Source organism: Leiobunum rupestre, chromosome 8, assembly GCF_980474605.1.
Source record: "Leiobunum rupestre chromosome 8, qqLeiRupe1.1.hap1, whole genome shotgun sequence".
In the NCBI taxonomy this organism is placed as follows: Eukaryota; Metazoa; Arthropoda; class Arachnida; order Opiliones; family Sclerosomatidae; genus Leiobunum; species Leiobunum rupestre.
The window spans coordinates 6,854,970-6,875,038 of NC_143391.1; the positions used below are offsets into that span (position 1 = coordinate 6,854,970).

General features: G+C 34.2%; 2 protein-coding genes across 2 annotated transcripts in view; both read left to right on the forward strand.

Annotated features, from left to right (window-relative positions):
* The first annotated feature begins 16 nt into the window (after nucleotides 1–16).
* On the forward strand, nucleotides 17–887 carry zetaCOP (COPI coat complex subunit zeta). The gene is made up of 2 exons (XM_090155493.1): nucleotides 17–146; nucleotides 213–887. The coding sequence occupies exon 2, from the start codon at nucleotides 213–215 to the stop codon at nucleotides 756–758; it is 546 nt and encodes a 181-aa protein (XP_090011619.1). The 5' UTR covers nucleotides 17–146; the 3' UTR covers nucleotides 759–887.
* A 394-nt stretch (nucleotides 888–1,281) lies between these two features.
* LOC149932261 (adenylate cyclase 1-like) overlaps nucleotides 1,282–20,069 on the forward strand; it is a 144,958-nt gene continuing 126,170 nt past the window's right edge. Inside the window, exons 1-2 of the mRNA XM_090156989.1 lie at nucleotides 1,282–1,762; nucleotides 2,018–2,790. Of these exons, the coding sequence (XP_090013115.1) occupies nucleotides 2,173–2,790 (618 nt within the window). The 5' untranslated portion in view covers nucleotides 1,282–1,762; nucleotides 2,018–2,172. The remainder of the gene's footprint in view (nucleotides 1,763–2,017; nucleotides 2,791–20,069) is intronic.

The following is a 20,069-nucleotide window of genomic DNA, read 5'->3' on the forward strand; positions in this document are numbered from 1 at the left end:
TTTTCGGGATCTGGCAACGGCGTTTTTGACGTTTATAATCATCGACATTACGCGCACGCGCCAGGCAGTTCGTGTGTAATTTCCTGTACGTTTATTGAGCAAGGCTTAGGGTGGAAATTAGTTTTTGAGGAGATAAGTCATATTAAGTAAAAATTAAAATCCTTTTTGTTTTTATGTAGTTCTATGTAAAGATTAATTGTGATTATTTTCAGATGACAGGCGCGATGGATTCCTCTTTACTAGAACCTTCTTTATATTCAGTGAAAGCCATTGCAGTATTGGATAATGATGGAAATCGCATACTGGCTAGATATTATGACAATACCTTTCCAACCACCAAAGAACAAAAGGCCTTCGAAAGAAATTTATTCAACAAAACCCACAGAGCAAATGCTGAAATTGTTATGCTTGAAGGTTTGACTTGCGTCTATCGTAGCAGCGTAGATCTCTTTTTCTACGTAATGGGAAGCTGTCACGAGAATGAACTTATGTTAGCCAGTGTTCTTAATTGTCTCTACGAATCTGTCGGTCAAATTTTACGTAAAAATGTTGAGAAACGCAGTTTATTGGAGAATTTGGATGTAGTCATATTAGCTTTGGATGAAATCTGCGATGGTGGAGTAATTTTGGAAGCGGATGCAAATGCCGTAGTGCAAAGAGTAGCTTTACGAGTAGATGATATTCCCTTAGGAGAACAGACAGTAGCTCAAGTGTTACAGTCGGCCAGAGACCAATTAAAATGGTCCTTATTGAAATAATTTATGTATGTGTACTTTGTTACATATTTTTATATATTGGAAATTTGAGATGTAAAATAATTAATCGTTTCAATGTTTTGGGTAGGCTTGTGCTTTCCTTTTCAAAAATAAAGCAAGGAAGACATAAAATTTTGTCGTTTTTATTCTTGTAACACCATAGCTCTAGTTAAATTTTAAGTCTGTGAAAGTTGACACGTAAAATTTTCAATGGTGAGTCTTTATGTTACGACGTGGAATTCCCGTTAGATGGCAGCAGGCTATCAAGAATAGTGGCGTTGGAGAAGTTTCCAGCGGTAATTATAAATTTCCCAAGTTTTAAATACTTTCTAAACTATTTTATATTAAATTAATACTTTAATAATAATTTTTTAAACTTAACCTCATAATTACGCTCATAATTTTACGCCTAAATAATGCAAACTTTATTATCCGTGAGAAGTGCCTAAAACATAGATGGCGTGGCTGTCTCCGCGATTCGCCGACAATAGTTTCCTCGCGAAGACGCCAAACCCAAATCATCCTTGGAGGAAACTCCATGGAGTTCTCGGAGCATAAAGTCCGACGCATAGGCGAGAGACCTGATCCCCGAAAACACGCGGCTGCAGTGCCTCGGGTTTCGTTTTCGAGAGGAGAGGTTTTCGCCCCCTTCAAAGCATTCACCCAGCGGAGAACGAGAGTCTGTGAGGCCCAACGGGGCTCCCTTTGTTCTCAAAGCGGCACAAACCAGAGTTTCGCCGTCGTCGGTCTCGCGTGTTTCGGAGTTTCGCGAAATTTGCGCGTTCTTAAAAACGTAAACAACTATTTCGTTTCAATTTACTGTTTTCGACCTTTACGTGTTACTCATTGACGTTGTTGTCGTAACTATTTGAATGTTGATACTAATTGCGAGTGTTTTAACACGCGATCGTCCAGCCTTTTGTCTAGTTTATCAACGTTTTTTCCAACACAGTTCAAAACTTTATTAGGAATTCTTAACTTGACTGATTTTGACCAATAAACGAAATGTAAGTTACTGACGTTTTATTTTGTATAAAATGTCCTCGTGAATCGCCAGCCGAGATTCAATATTTAGATTCTAGTCACGCGATGGCATGACAAATTTTAACTGGAATTCAAAGACTGTCGTAAATTTAACGGCAAATTGTAACTTAAGTTTTAATTAATTTCACGTCAAAGTAATTTGTCGTGACAATATTATCTAAAAGCGCTTTTAATTTGGAAGCGTTTGTTTGGAACTAAATGCGTCTTTGTTTGATTAGGTTGCCTCTGGAATCGACCAAGATGCGGAGGTACCGGGACAGAGCTCGCATGTACAGGAACCATTGAACGCTCGAATATTGTCGGCTCGCGAAAGAAGGAGAAATCTCGCAGAAGAATCGCGATAAGAAGAGGGGCCGAGAGAGATTATTGAAACATGGATCATTCCGTGAAGGCGATCCCGTCTCATCGCAAAGTGGCCTTCTCGAGGGTCCTGTTGCGACGCCGTCGATTCGAAAACGGCGAACTGGAAGCGCTGTACCAACGCTACAATTGCAAGTTGCAGCAAGCGTCGGTCGCGTCCGTCTTGAGCATTTACGTCTCTTTGACCCTGACCCTGGCCATCCTGCACGCCGTGTACGCTCGAACCCCGACCATCGCCGCCCTGGTCCACGCCCTCCACGCCATCCTCTTCGCCTTCCTGCTGGCCTGGAGACGCGGACAGCTTCTGAGCGACGGTCAAAGTGTCCTTCCTTTGTGTTACGGCATCTTGGCGTGTTGCGTCGGTTCGTGCGTTTTGGCCCTGCCCTTGACCATTGGACTGGCCTCCGAGGACAAAGCGCGCGTGGCCCGCGGCTGGGGCTCCGGTTCCTGGGGCTCTGCCCACAGTCCGGCCGACGGAGTTTGGGAAATTACGCTAGTGGCCTTCGTCGCCTACACCTTGATGCCGATCCGGACCCGAGTCGCCTTCGGTCTCGGAATCTTCTTGCCGGCATTGCACATGGCCATCGCGGCAACACTGGCGCACGAATTCCCGGCACTCAAGTGGCAACAGGTCTGTCTTTCTAATCCCAACTTACGAAAGTCTTACTTAACGGGAGTGTAAAGTTCCACTAACTAATTTCACATATCCGCCACAATTTCTATCGTCTGTTAGCGGCCGATTTTTCAATTGATACTATATATATACTCCCTTTAACGAACACTCAAACACAAGCTATATTCTGTCAAATTGAAAATTACAGTATTAAATTACCGTATCATCAAATGCACATTCGGAACGTCTATATTGTTGAAGTATTGTAGTCTTTACAAACAAAAATGAACTTCAAAACGCAGGTGTTACCGAGTCATTTCCTCTTAAAAATATCCAAAAGTTAAGACCGCGTCGAAAAACAGACCGCCTACCTAAAGTATTTTGCAATATGTTATTGGCGTGGGATAACAAGAAGACCTTTATTTCTATTATAGCTCATATACGCGCAAAGATAATCACGTAATTTCAATTAACTATTTCCCGATGGAAGATAACGCTACGAAAAAGACGTTAATTTTTCATCTTTTAGGCAGCTAGAGTAATTACTATTTTTTAAAGGCAAAACCCTTAATTTCCTTACAGAGTCCGGATAAAATCTATAACCAAAAAATGAAAGGCATTCCTTCGCGTAAATACGCTGTTTAAGCCTAACTTCGTCGTACCGGTACATTCGCGAAACTCCATAAATGTACCGAAGCAACACCTGCCACCTGGGTTTCCCAAAAAAGAGTACAGAGTATACCGCAAAAACGGTTTCCCCCCATCAATACATTAGATTATCTGACGGCAGACAGACGCGCATCTTCCATATTCGTGGCCAGAACACCGTCTCTATTTCCTCGGCAAGCCGTACCGGAAATTTGGGTGGGTCCTCCCTCGAGAGATTTATGTCCATAGCGGCCTTACACGCTCATTTTTCATAAATTCGTGCCTTTCTCGCCAGCCGGAAAATGTTCTGAAAAATTAACTTCGCTGGTATTCACGCGATGCTTTTATAAGTTCGTAAATTATTACTGGTCGGATACGTTTTTATATTGACATTTATAAACTTGACTGCTGCGAAGAATACTAAATTTGGTATAGCGAAAATAGCTTGGTATTCAAGATAAATTAAGATGAGATGGCGCCTATAGTTTAAAGGGTGGTTGATATTACCCTTTCATTATTGTGATACTCATGAGAATACTACCTATTGTATTATTCCTGGTGCAAAGGTTTCCAATATTACCACTTCTTAAGCTGTTGGTTAATTATAATAGAGTATCGAATTTCACCATCATTTTATATTTAGTTGACTTTTTTACGTAAATAGAATCTTTATCCTAAATATAGTACTTTTAAATTCGTTGAAATGTTAGCAACCCTGGAAACAGTCTCGTCCTACTACTTACTATCTACTCTAAGCGATACTGGTACCCGTATATAGGAACACGTTGCAAATACTTGCATATTTTAACTTTATATTTGTAAACTAGTAAGTAAGCGCGTAACCTAACGGTTCCACGAAAGCCTGAAATTGTCATAAATATAATACTTTCCTGTACACGGTTAACCGGTTCAAATATAGCGCTTATATATTAGGTATATATTTGCTCATCTTCCTCTCGCGTAGGGCGAAAAATAATTATTTAAATTTTTAATGGCATCATTAAGACGACCGTAGCGTTATATCTTCACCATCCTATACTTTCACTTTCCAATTACACAGTCCTCCCCTTCGTGGGTATCTCGTACATCAGCAAAGGCCTCCCGGCATGTTGGACAACGAGATAAACATTCCTAGGACGCGAAGTGTGCAAAGAAAACTTGCTGTAGCGTCATAAATTAGGCCTAAGAAAAAGCCCTTTTTGGCGCGCAAAAAAAATTGACGCGAAAAAGTCGTTGATTTATAACTGACTGTTAATGAATCTAGTTCTCTCAATCTAGATAAGTGAAGATTTGAGAGTAGTATTTTTAATTACTGTCGCTAACAGGAGCCAAGAGTCAGCAGGAGTGATTTCGGTGTTAAGAAAACGATATTAATTAAACCGACTGTTTTTGTTTCCTAATTAGACGTCCAATCTAAGATTTACAGTCGTAAATAAATCTTCTAAAGGTACGAAATAAAAAAAAAATCTAAGAACCCCTAGTGGGAGAAAGTGGAATAAAAAATAATAAAAAAAAAACATTTCTTTTATTAATAGGCAAATAAAACATCTTCAAGGAAATCGCCAAGAAGTAATATTTCCTAGAGCCAGGACCTACAAGTTACTGTTTATATAGTTCTGGTTGAAATATTGGAAACTTTACACCTAAAAAACAGAACGTCGTGTTTTTGCTAAGCCTTAATATGGTAAAAAAAAAGCTACCTGGTTAAAAGGAAACACTTGTTGAATACCGTACAAGTTAACAGATTCCATTATTTCAACAAGCACTATTTAAGGTAAACTTGCAGGTCCTGGCTCTCGGAAATATTACTTCTTGGCGATTTCATTGAAGATGTTTTAATGAATCGTCTATTGAGCTGAAGAAATGCGCAATCTTTTCGTTTTAGCGGAGCCCCCGCTGTTGCTTTTTCATTTCAAACATGAATGTACAAAGTTCTCCGAATAAATTGATAGACAATTTGGAACCGATTCCGTTTTATAAACAATTTACGATTTTATCAATAGATTTCATCAAGAATTTGTTTATTTCAACTTAGGGAAAATTACGGTTGTGAAGGTCGAATTTCTTGAATCCCGTCATAAGACGTCAGTTTGAGGGAACTATTAAGATAACGGCCTGATTTGATTTTGAGCTTGGTGGATTGGTAGTCTCAACATAGCTTACCAAGAATGTATTTAGAATGACTATCTATAGTTTATTATTATTAACTCAATTTGGGTTTGTTTATGTTTCAATACAAACTTATCGATAGATAATAGTGGCCTTACAGCCAAAAGAAGATTAAATCTATTAGGAATTTGGTGGCTTTCCGAAAACAGTCCGTGAGAAAATACAGCCGTACGTTTTCGTGTCATTGTTACGTTATGAACCCTAATAACCCCTTATTTTCAATACGCCTGCCGTGTTTCTTTTTTGTTATACAGACCGATAAGCCAGACAAGTTATAGATTATGGAATAGTTTTTCCCCTTTTTCCCTCCCGCTAATTTCCTTTTATCACGGAAACGCGATGTTTCAATGTCATCTTCTTATCGAGGCAGCCTGTATTTATTTATTTATTATTGGCCAAAACTTTCTTCGAATGAGAATCAGTCGGTACCCTTCCCCGGTTTGAAATTTATCGACGGGAATTGCCAAAAACTTAAGCTGATCCGGACGTAATTGATCGAAGAGAGGGATAGAAATAGGCGGGAATGAAGTAGAGGGAGCCACCCGGACAGATGTCCAAACGCCAAAGGTAATCGACCTAAAACTGTACGCTCACGAAGATCACGTACTTTCGAAGAAACCGCTCTCCTCCTGCCACTTCTTCACTGACTTTTTTTCGCGTCTCTCTTTGCGTAATCCCAGGGTCTCGACCCTCCCGTTCGACCCCCCTTGAATTGACCCCCGCCCCTTCCCACTTGGCCAACTGGCTTCCAAACCGTTGAAGCGAGTAGCTTTGACTTTAAAAGAGAGAAGAACCCTGCAAAAACGTTCTTCGCCGGAAGTTGAAGAGAGGGTGCCGTTTAATGGGACAACTGCTCGCGAGGTACTCTGTCTTCTCAGGGACACGGCTCGTGTCTACGCGATGAGCACGACCAGTGTCACGGATTTTAAGAAGGGGACCTACACGCGAAATGACCTCATCGTTTCAATCTACGAAACTCGCTAAAAAAACGCTTCAAAAGAATTTAAATATAATAATCTAGGATTTCTAGGTAGAAGCTTTGGAGAATGGAATAATTACTCTACCTTCCGTCATAATTACACGTTTTGAATAGATTTCAGAAGTCTTGAAATCCGGAAATTTCACGCACTATCGGAGATAATAGTCTAAATGTAATATGTTAAATTAATTTCGAAATCGTTTTTAAAATGTTGACATAGTTTTTAGAATTTTGAAATGGATTTCAGATTTTCGAAATCGTTTTTAGAATTTTGAAATTGATTTCAGATTTTCGAAATCGTTTTTAGAATTTTGAAATTGATTTCAGATTTTCGAAATCGTTTTTAGAATTTTGAAATTGATTTCAGATTTTCGAAATCGTTTTTAGAATTTTGAAATTGATTTCAGATTTTCGAAATCGTTTTTAGAATTTTGAAATTGATTTAAAACTTTCGAAATCGTTTTTAGAATTTTGAAATTGATTTCCTCGTTTCAAATAACTATTTCCTCGAGTCAGATAACTATTTCCTCGAGTCGGATAACTATTTCCTCGAGTCAGATAACTATTTCTTCGAGTCAGATAACGAACTGTTATATGAGTATCGGTTGAAAGCACAATTCTGGTGTACCTTTCGTTATTAAAGCTATACATTGAAAAAAATAAATTCAAGCTATGTTTATGTGAAAATGTAAGTGGAGCTTTTCTGTCCGGTCGAACGCCAAATGAAATCGTTAAATGGTGAATTATAAGGCTTCTATCGCGCGTTCTAAAAATAATGTATACACAGACGGTTATGACTCAACAAACGAATCGGATATTATCTAGACCGAGACCTATGCGGAGTCTTTCCATATATTTTAACATCCCCGGGCCCAGTTCTCAGTCTCCGCTAACGAAAATAATATTTTACTTCTAGTACCAAAAAGGCAGAAGTCATTAGACTTGGTAATATTCTCGTCGGTAGTGAGAATGAGCTTCGGTCATATATCTGTCTGCTAGACTTAAACTCTCTTAAAGGAATATGTGCTCGTTGCAGAAATTGGCATTCCGCGAGACCCACGTATTTAGTCGAGTATCGGATTGCGCACTTCCTATCGAGTTTTTTTGCGAACACTAAAATAACGTGGCTTTGCAATGCTGCGCTAGGAAACGATTCGCCGGGATAAAAATTTCATAATTTCACGTGATAATTTTCTCCAAACGTTTGCCTTACACCTTACTTAGCTCGTATCGGATTTCAAACTTAGTTTTTTATCTTTTATTGCAATTTATAAATAAACTTCATACTATCGTATGTCAGTTTTAGAGCAGTAAGGTTCTTTTGCTTGTGCCCTTCTAGAATCGTACCGGCTGGGACATTTCTTGATAAAAATGACCAGTGGGGAGAAGGAAGGAGTTGTTCCGAGTTTTCACCAAGATACGATCTGTTATAACGGGCATTTGCAATGAGTTACGATCTGTTATAAAGGGCATTTAAAACGAGTTGGATATGATTTGTTATATTTAAACGGGCATATATAATTAGTTGGATATGATCTGCTTTAACGGTAATTTGCAATGATTTGTACAAGATCGGTTATAACGGGTATATAAAATGAGTTCGATGCGATCTTTTATAAGGGGCATTTTCAATGATTTGTATATGATCTGTTGTAACGGGCATTTAGAATTAATAGGATATGATATGTTTTAAAGGGGATTTAGAATTAATAGTATATGATCTGTTATAACGGGCATTTAGAATTAATAGGATATGATATGTTATAAAGGGCATTTAGAATTAATAGTATATGATCTGTTATAAAGGGCATTTATAATTAATAGGATATGATATGTTTTAAAGGGGATTTATAATTAATAGGATATGATATGTTATAACGGGCATTTAGAATTAATAGGATATGATATGTTATAAAGGGCATTTAGAATTAATAGTATATGATCTGTTATAACGGGCATTTAGAATTAATAGGATATGATCTGTTATAACGGGCATTTATAATTAATAGGATATGATATGTTTTAAAGGGGATTTAGAATTAATAGGATATGATATGTTATAACGGGCATTTAGAATTAATAGGATATGATATGTTATAAAGGGCATTTAGAATTAATAGTATATGATCTGTTATAACGGGCATTTATAATTAATAGGATATGATATGTTTTAAAGGGGATTTATAATTATTAGGATATGATATGTTATAACGGGCATTTAGAATTAATAGGATATGATATGTTATAAAGGGCATTTAGAATTAATAGTATATGATCTGTTATAACGGGCATTTAGAATTAATAGGATATGATCTGTTATAACGGGCATTTATAATTAATAGGATATGATATGTTTTAAAGGGATTTAGAATTAATAGGATATGATATGTTATAACGGGCATTTAGAATTAATAGGATATGATATGTTATAACGGGCATTTAGAATTAATAGGATATGATATGTTATAACGGGCATTTAGAATTAATAGTATATGATCTGTTATAACGGGCATTTAGAATTAATAGGATATGATATGTTTTAAAGGGGATTTATAATTAATAGGATATGATATGTTATAACGGGCATTTAGAATTAATAGGATATGATATGTTATAAAGGGCATTTAGAATTAATAGTATATGATCTGTTATAACGGGCATTTAGAATTAATAGGATATGATCTGTTATAACGGGCATTTATAATTAATAGGATATGATATGTTTTAAAGGGGATTTAGAATTAATAGGATATGATATGTTATAACGGGCATTTAGAATTAATAGGATATGATATGTTATAAAGGGCATTTAGAATTAATAGTATATGATCTGTTATAACGGGCATTTATAATTAATAGGATATGATATGTTTTAAAGGGGATTTATAATTATTAGGATATGATATGTTATAACGGGCATTTAGAATTAATAGGATATGATATGTTATAAAGGGCATTTAGAATTAATAGTATATGATCTGTTATAACGGGCATTTAGAATTAATAGGATATGATCTGTTATAACGGGCATTTATAATTAATAGGATATGATATGTTTTAAAGGGATTTAGAATTAATAGGATATGATATGTTATAACGGGCATTTAGAATTAATAGGATATGATATGTTATAACGGGCATTTAGAATTAATAGGATATGATATGTTATAACGGGCATTTAGAATTAATAGTATATGATCTGTTATAACGGGCATTTAGAATTAATAGGATATGATATGTTATAAAGGGCATTTAGAATTAATAGTATATGATATGTTATAACGGGCATTTAGAATTAATAGGATATAATCTATTTAAAGGGAATTTAAAATAATAACAGCAAAATGTCTGAGAATTTGGGATTTAACTCCACCAAAATTGTTTTAGACTTTTTAGATATTTACAAACTGAGCAGACGTACTCCGCCGCCAACGATTTTCGGGTACGTAAATCCTTTGAGCGTAAACTTAATCCATGCGAAAACCGCATCTTCTTAACTTATACGTTCCGCTTTCAATTAGGCCTTATCTTTTTGGGCGAGAACAAAGAGTGGTGGAAGTCGAGACAATATACGTTAGGTAGAAGCGTCAAACGTCAAGCGTGGCCGCGTGAAACGTTTTGACTCACGGAAAGCGCCTTTTGTATACGTTCGAGGCTGACGTTTGGCGCGATAAAAAACATCTTGGGTCGTTTCTTTTTTTCCTCTGGGGTGGCAAGTTATCCGTCTAAACTCTTTGGCTTTTTCTAGAAATAAATAGCTTGGGGCCTCCGAGCCCATATACCGCTGGTCCTTCTCGGCGAAGAAAATCTGACATCGCTTTTGTTTCTGAGCCGAATCCGCGTTGACGGCTAGCTTATTGTATTTCTTCTAATCCTGCTAACTGTCTGTCCGTTTGATATTGATTCTCAACGTTACTTAAGACGAAACTGTAGGGACAGTTCAGTTTCTGAAAGGTTAGGGGTCATCCGGATAACTTTGTTGTAAGGAAATATTACTCCTGCAAAGAACGCTCTAAAAATAGGACAGTATAGAGAAATTTGATTTCGATTCTTGCGAAACAAAATAGTTTTTTTTAATTAGCATCATTTAAAACAAAATAGTTTTTTTAATTAGCATCATTTAAAACAGAATAGTTTTTTTAATTAGCATCATTTAAAACAGAATAGTTTTTTTAATTAGCATCATTTAAAAAAAGAGCATTTTTATTTAGCATAATTTAAAACAAAATAGTTTTTTTAATTAGCATCATTTAAAACAAAATAGTTTTTTAATTAGCATCATTTAAAACAAAATAGATTTTTTAATAAGCACCATTTAAGACAAAATAGATTTTTTAATAAGCACCATTTAAAACAAAATAGTTTTTTTTAATTAGCATCATTTAAAACAAAATAGCTTTTTTATTTAGCATAATTAAAACAAAATAGCTTTTAGATTTAACATCATTTAAAACAAAATAGATTTTTTATTTAGCATCATTTAAAACAAAATATATTTTTTATTTAGCATCATTTAAAACAAAATAGCTTTTTTATTTAGCATCATTTAAAACAAAATAGCTTTTTTATTTAGCATCATTTAAAACAAAATAGCTTTTTTATTTAGCATCATTTATACAAAATAGCTTTTTCATTTAGCATCATTTATACAAAATAGCTTTTTCATTTAGCATCATTTAAAACAAAATAGCTTTTTCATTTAGCATCATTTAAAACAAAATAGCTTTTTCATTTAGCATCATTTAAAACAAAATAGCTTTTTCATTTAGCATAATTAAAACAAAATAGCTTTTAGATTTAACATCATTTAAAACAAAATAGCTTTTTTATTTAGATTTTTAAATACTGAGCGGTCTGCAACTATTTGATTTGAAATTCAATCCCTTTACGTAAAGTACCTGAAAAATACCGCATTCATTTCTGTTATTTTTTATATTGTTTAACAATGACCTCTCAATTTACGAACAACGTAACCACTTAGAAAAATGTTAATTTTCTTCGAAAAACATTAACGGTTTGGCGTTCAATTTGAGAGTCATTGAGCCACCTTATTTAAAATTCATATTACACCACGTTTGAAGAATGACAAACGTTTTCCTAAGAATGCGTTACTTCATTAACGTATTTATTGATTTGAGTTAAAGGTCTAGGATTTCTTCTGCCTGTTTTCCTTTAAGTTTACTTCCCGCCGCGCAAATATTCTGGTGGTAGGCCAACGTGTTATGCGGTTGGCCTACCACCAGGATATTTGCGCGGCGGGAAGAAAACTTCAAGGATTAGTAAAAAACATAAATAATAGAGTGTACGATCAACCAATCACCGACTAAAATACCACCTGCCCTTTTCATAGCGTACGCTTTTAACAGTCAGAAGGTCGCGGGCTCGCGGCCGGCACTACACCGAACAGTTTTTACTTTAAACGTCAAAAATTATAGCCTTATAAAGAATGGCTGGCTGGCTGCTTAAAAAAAACTTTTTCTCAAACGCATTCGTCCAGTTAGTTTACCCTTATTAGACCTTAGTCTTCATTCTATATTGAAGTCTATTTTTATGTAATAAATGTGATAAGACATATCTTTGTGCGCAAAGTTTTAAATTAACTTAAATTAAGATTCTTACTTATTCTACAAATCCATAGAATGTAGGTTTTTTTTCCTTTAATTCTTAATTCCTACATTTTTTTGTTATTCAAATTATTTACAAAGAATATTGACAAAAACAAACAATGTATGTAAAAAGATATTTTGAAAAAAAAAAATATTGCTGTAACAGTGTTTCCATAAAATAAAGAAGTCCCGGGAAATATTCAACATTTTTTCCCGAAATATCCTACAGAAGTGTCCAATTGTGGTATAACCATAAGTATATAATACATCTCATTACGAGATAAGTATCCATTTTTGATACAAATATGAAACTTCTAACTGCACAAGCTAAAGGCTGCAGTTTCTAATGTCCTCATTCCGCGGATACACCCCACCACGATTTAACATTTACCACCGTTAATAGTCCCACTAACGTACTAAATTTATAAATCAGGGAAAATTCGGGAAATTTGAAAAATTAGTCTAAAAATCAGGAAAATTAGGGAAATTAAAAAATTAGTCCAAAAATCAGGAAAATTCGGGAAATTTAAAAAATTAGTCCAAAAATCAGGAAAATTCGGGAAATTTAAAAAATTAGTCCAAAAATCAGGAAAAGTCAGGGAATTTTAAAAATTAGTTTAAAAATCAGGGAAATGTCAGGAAATTTAATTTTGGTTGCAAATAGGAAACCTTAAGTAAAACATAGATTAATAAATAAAAAAAATTGTCACAAAAAAAGTCCGGAGATGTCCATGGAAAACCTGTAAAAGTCAGGTAATTTGAACGTGAAAAAATTGTCGTAACCCTGCTTTAGAAATTTCTGGCGCTATCGCTAATGAATTTTTGCTCAAATAGTAAGGGTTGTAGTTATTTTCCCTTTAAAAAAACAGCAGAAACCTGAGAAGCAGAATAATGGATACTTCAGACTAATATTATATACATCTGGTATAACCATAGATACGACAAAAATTTTTACTTTATTAGAAAGTAACCTTCGCCAAAAAAAGATACTGAGTTTCCCAACTCAGAGGTTGTAATTCCCGAAGGGTTACTCGAAACTAATTAAATTTATAGGGATCATATTTCTTCGCTCCGCAACACCGTTCTAAAAAAACTTATTAAGCTCCTTTAATTTGCTTCCTCGCCATCTTGTATATATTCTCTCTCGTAGAAAATAAAAACATTGGCCAGCTAATAGCTAGCCAGGAGAAAAAAACGCGACCACCTAAATTATCTTTCCACTGATGACAAAAACTGTTTGCATGATGGGGTAAACGACGGAGAACGTATATCGTTATCCGTTGTCAGCACTCTATACTACACCCACACTGTCTACATATCTTTTTTATTAACTAGAAAATCCTATAGTAGCTAAGTTTCGACGCTGCGTTATTTATCATATTAATATTTAAGGAATGTTTTCTTAGGGGACCTCTGCTTACATCGAAAATTTCGACGCAAAATATATCAACGTATATACACACAGTTTTTTGTTTTTCTTTTTCTCAAAAGTCTGATGAGGAACAGGGTCTAAAATTTTCCCGACTTAAAAAGTAATATTGGAAGAATGGAAATTTTCAGCCGCTGACCGCGATTCCATAACCCCTTTCAGTCACGCGTCTGTACAGTATCACCGAAGCTCGGAACGGATATGTTAGGTAATTGCGAAGTTTCGCCCGGTTGAATTGAAAGTCTAACAATTTATAACATCAAGCATGCCCCCCTCCCCCTCTCTTTAATTTTACGGGTACTATCAAGGGTGGAGTTATATTGGCCAGAAGCCAGATAAAATCCGTTAGAAGCCTTGGACTGCAGCTTCGCCGTCTCTTCTTCGTGACGGTCGGAAGGGGGAGGGAAATGGGGAAAGTAACTAAGAATAAAAAAATAAAAATAGTTGAAAAAGACAGTCAACACCCGGCATGCCAGTCGCTCGTTCGTTTCCATCTTAAACATCACCCTCGCTACAATGTCTTCCGTAGTTTCCATGAAACACGTTCTTTCGTAATCAAACAGACATTTCCCCCCCGACCAATTTCTTTTCCGAGAACTTGTTTGTCTCCGGAGAGCGCTCAAAAACAGTAAACAAACACGAGCTTTCTACATCTATCAATATAAACCAGCGCTCGAAAATGAGAAATAAATTTTCCCCACGTGATAAAACAGCCCGAATGTCAGGTTCGATTTGTCGAAACCACATATTGGCAAACGGAACTAAGATTTATAATATTTCCTATTCCCGACTTCCCAGGATAGCTATTACCGGCCACCCGGGGAAAAGTCTGCTATAGGTAAACATTGCAGTTTCAAAAGTTTTACGAGAGCTTTGGCGTTATTTTTGACCTATTGAGTCGTATTTTCAATTTGAAATAACTCTAAAAGTAAACATATTTGGTTTGCACGACTTAAATTTTATTTTCAGATTTTCAAATAACGTATTTATTTAGCAATCGGTATATTCATTAAAAAGTAACAATATTTAATTTCCCCCAACAAACGTTGTACAATTTTGACAAACCCGGTTTAAGCGATTAAAAATGAATTAGATACGGTTCATTAAACATTTAACGTCACCTCCCATGGTTCTTCGTCCGTATTACGTCAATAATGGCAATAATTAATTTAAAATAATTATTTTGTAATTTCGGTAATGTCACCTTTGAATTTTAAAATTATATTTCTTCAAACAATTAAAATCAACACTAATGAGATACATATTCACATAATCTTTTAACCGTGTAGCGACTAAATGTAGCAACGAATGTTTTTTTAAATATTATAAATTAAGAATAATAAATATTATAAATTAAGAATAATAAATATTATAAATTAAGAATAATAAATATTATAAATTAAGAATAATAAATATTATAAATTAAGAATAATAAATATTATAAATTAAGAATAATAAATATTATAAATTAAGAATAATAAATATCTTAAATTAAGAATAATAAATATTATAAATTAAGAATAATAAATATTATAAATTAAGAATAATAAATATTATAAATTAAGAATAATAAATATTATAAATTAAGAATAATAAATATTATAAATTAAGAATAATAAATATTATAAATTAAGAATAATATATATTATAAATTAAGAATAATAAATATTATAAATTAAGAATAATATATATTATAAATTAAGAATAATATATATTATAAATTAAGAATAATATATATTATAAATTAAGAATATTAAATATTATAAATTAAGAATATTAAATATTATAAATTAAGAATATTAAATATTATAAATTAAGAATAATAAATATTATAAATTAAGAATAATAAATATTATAAATTAATAATGTTTTTATAAATATTGTAAATTAATAATATTTTTATAAATATTATAAATTAAGAAGGTTTTTATAAATATTATAAATTAAGAATGTTTTTATAAATATTTTAAATTAAGAATATTTTTATAAATATTATAAATTGATAATGGTTTGATAAATATTATAAATCGATAATGTTTTTATAAATATTATAACTCGATTATGTTTTTAAAAGTATTGTAAATTGAGAATATTTTTAAAAGTATTGTAAATTGAAAATATTTTTAAAAATATTATAAATTGAAAATATTTTTAAAAATATTATAAATCGATAAGGTTTTTAATAATATTATAAATCGATAAGGTTTTTAATAATATAAATTGATTATGTTTTTAAAAATATTATAAATTTAGAATAGTTTTAAAAATATTATAAATTTAGAATAGTTTTAAAAATATTATAAATTTAGTATAGTTTTAAAAATATTATAAATTTTGAATATTTTTAATAATATTGTAAATTGTTTTTCTTATTATTGTGAATTTGTGAAATGTAGAAGATTGAAATATTTCCTCGTGTATAGACTTTACATTCTAGATTTAGCGACGATAAACAGTCGTGGTATCCCAGTGAGTGGTTGAAGTTGACGAGTCGCTGAGATATAGAAGAGCTGTCATCCGAACCTTGGCAAGAGAATAAACAGTTTTTTAACACACGCGTCGTGTCCTATAATTATAGCTTGTAAACGCGTACACCTCAGGCTCAACAAGGTTAAACCCCTCGTTAGGAAAAAATCAGCCTGCGCATTTAACTTTCAGATCAAAATAGTGAATGTACTAAACTAGCTCCTTCCTTTTGGAAGGTGGCCATAACTGGAACGAATCGCGAAAATCCCACGCCTGCCAGCAAAGCGCGTTACCAACCTGATCACCCTGTTTTGTATACAGACTGAGCATTTTTATTTCAATTAAAATACGCGTGAGGATGGTGAGGTTGACGCCATGTTTCCCATCTCCGCTAGCTGGGCTTGTATCGAGAAAGTTAAAAAAAATAAAATCTTCAACCGTCGTTATTTCTGATCGTAAAATTCGCGAACTCTTTCCGGTCTGACGAATTTTGGGTGAAAAAAAATTGAATCTCGCAATGGGTTCCGGTGATAACTAGTTTTGCATACTCCCCCGCGGGGTACCCTCGTGCTATCTCCGCTTAGCTGACACTAAAAAAAAATCTAAAACGGACGAAACTTTTCCCACTTTCTCGAGGATGGGGAAAAAATAATAAAAAACAAAGTAAAAAAGAAAGTTACACCCGAGTTCATCGCTGATTTGGAATAGGTTCCACCAAGAATGTATAGGGTTCACGGAGAATATCATAATATGAAGCCTCGACTAAAACCTACGGTTGATAATCTCCGCCCTTAATATTTTAACATAGAATTTTTAACTGACTAGTAGCTTCATAGAGTATAACCTTATAAAATGGTAGTCTATATTTAAAATCTGCAATAAAATAAATGATCAAGGTTTAATACCATCATATATATAGCGTTATAACCGTAAGGCTTACTATTTTTACATATAATTTTTAACTGACAAGTAGCTTCATAGAGTATAACCTTATATAATGGTAGTCTATGGAAAAAAATTTAAGTTTAAAAAATTGCAATAAGATAAATGATTAAGGTTTAATACCATAATATATTTAGCGTTACAACCGTAAGGCTTAATATTTTAACACATATTTTTTTACATTCTAGAAGCTACATAGAGTATATTTTAAAATTAAATTTATAAGATGAGTAACGTAAATAATAAATTACAAAATATCCATTGGAATTAAACAAAATAAAATAATCAATATTACGATAAAGAATGACATGGACTAATTACGTAATTCTAAAACAATTCACAGTTTTAGGTTTAAGTATAGCCTCCCTTTTTATGATTTACGGATGATAGTCTCCGCCTCACGGAGAGATAGAGAGAGAGAGAGAAAGAGAGATGACAGATAGTATCGGAGTGTTTTCCCCCTTTACCAGCAAAAAGGGGGAAAGATTTCGCGAGCAAAGGTGTAAGGGGCGTGGCTTTTCTTGGGTGATCATGAATCGAACATGCGGTGGCCCGCCTATTCTACGTTCAACCCGAATTCGTGATTTTTGGTGTTACCTCCCGGAAGGGTGAACTATGTTACGTATTAACTATTTGTACGAAGGCCGACGAAAATGAGATGTTGAGGCGCGATAAAAATTAATGTTCTATAGAGCGGATCGGAGATGTTTGCCAAAATAAGAAGGAACAACATATATACTGTCTTAACCCTTTCATTCTGATGCCAGTAGTCGGTGTATACATTCGTACCCTCGGGGGCTCGAAAATAAAAAAGGCGTACGCGACCCAACTATGTCGTAACCTTATATGGCAATGAGAATTGCTGGCTTCTCGGTCATTTTACAGTTTTTCGACGCGGTTTTTTTTAAACAAGACGGACCTACGTTATGTATGTTGGTTCACAAATGCTTGAAAACTGATATTCTGAAGAAATGCTTAAAAATTTGGCATATTAAATCTGAAGGCTTTCCTACTCAATCCAACGTCACCTGACAGTTAAAACTCAATTCAATCATTGGTTATCCACCGATCTCGTTGCTTTGCAAAAAGCGCAAATGCAATTTTCCAAACTCGTTATTAAATTGGAAAAGCTCCCCGCGCCCCTTCTCGTTTAAAACCCCTCTCTACACAGCCCATCCATATTCGCCACAAAATCAATAAATTATGTTTACTCTACAAATTTGTCTACAGGGTGTTTCAAAAGGTTATGCAAAAATTTGAAGGAGTTGTAGGGGGTGAGTTCCTATTTTCCTACGATGAGTTAAAAGAGCGCCAGAGAGCTTCAAAGCATGGACTAATTAGGGACACCCTGTTCCCATGTTATTCCTATAGAGCTCCGAAAGACCCTTGTTAAATGCTCTTCCTCTTTTTATCCCCCCCCCCCCCCAACAGATTTGACTCGGGTCAAAAAGGCACAAAAAGGAAACGGCTACCGCCATCTAGTAGTTTTCAATATCACTTCTGAAATTTGAAAAAAAAATAGTAGACGGTTCTATCTCTGTTTTTACAACGGTTTTTTTGCCGCGACAATACTTTTTATGATAGTTTTTTTAAGATTAGATTATATTTTTATTGGGAAAAACGAAAAAAACTCTGTGTATTTAAATCGTGTAAAAGTGATTCAAGATACAGCATATGAGTGGAGTATGTTTTATACCATTCCCTAAACCCTAAATCATCATCATCATCATCATCATCTACAAAATAAAATCAATATTACAATAAAGTAATTCGAAGGCTTTTTATTAAGAATTGGTAAAGACTTACCAGAAATAAAATTAACATCCAATTATCTTTTTCATCGTTTCATAAGGTTATGAAGAAAAATTCATTTTCTATTTAGTTTAGCTAGAATTGTCCTTCTTAATTTAATTTAAATCCGAAAAACGAAACTGTACGCGCCACAACATGGTAGCCACATTGACTAGCTTTATGTTCACCCCCCCCCTTCTTTTCTCCTTCCCGTTTGACCCTAGTTTTCAGTTAATTCTTAACTATACCACCAGAGCGCACATTTAACAATCGCCCGAAGCAAATATTCGGGAACGGGCTGTCCCTGTGTTAATTAGTCCGTGTTCAAATCTTAATGTTCGCGTTTCCCTGCTGCTTGGTTTTGCGCTTGTTGCAGCCTACTTCCAGGGGCTAGTAAGCCACACTTTGAAGCTCTCTGGCGCTCTTTTAACTCATCGTAGGAAAATTGGGGAAAAACAGGCATACTTCTCAACTCACCCCCTACAACTCCTTCAAATTTTTGCATAACCTTTTGAAAGACCCTGTATAACTGATTATACATTAACTTAAACGATTATTTTTCCTTAAATGTGGGGTCCACAATCCGTGGTTATTCCCTTAAATTGAACAAACCTAGGCCAAAAACTGCCAATCGACTTAATTCCTTTTCCCACAGTGTAATAAACCATTAGAACTCTCTCCCGAATTAAATTATTACTACTACGCTAAATTTAAAACATATTACAATTATACATTTTCTGTCCAATCGTTAATCCTTAGTTGTAAAATCTTTGAAATTCAATTTTTAAGTCTGAAAATATTAATTTCTTACAAACCCTTTCAAGCTCTTATTTCATATTAGTGTCAGACAATAAGTTTTACCTAACTCAAATCTAATATTTATCACCGATCACTATCACCTGTTCAAAGGCATTAAAAAAGTAGCTCGAAGACTTGGGCCTAAGGTGGTACCTTGGGTATTAGATGATAAAATACGCGAATAAGTAGATTAGTCCACAATGAAAAGGGATAGAAAGCTAAACCCTAAACGAATTGGAAGAAATTTAAAAACTTTCAAATAGCTCGTACCAAATAGATCTTCCGAGTAAAAAATTAAATAAAATAGCCAGAAATTCCATCATTTGGGACTTAACATTCTCCACCACTCTCCCCCTATTCGACTTTCCGTTGCTACGCAACGCGTTTTGAAATTTTTAATGTTTAGGCTTAGTTTATCTTTTCGGTGTAACAGTCGCGAGCCAGATTTCCCGCACGGTACTGACGAGTC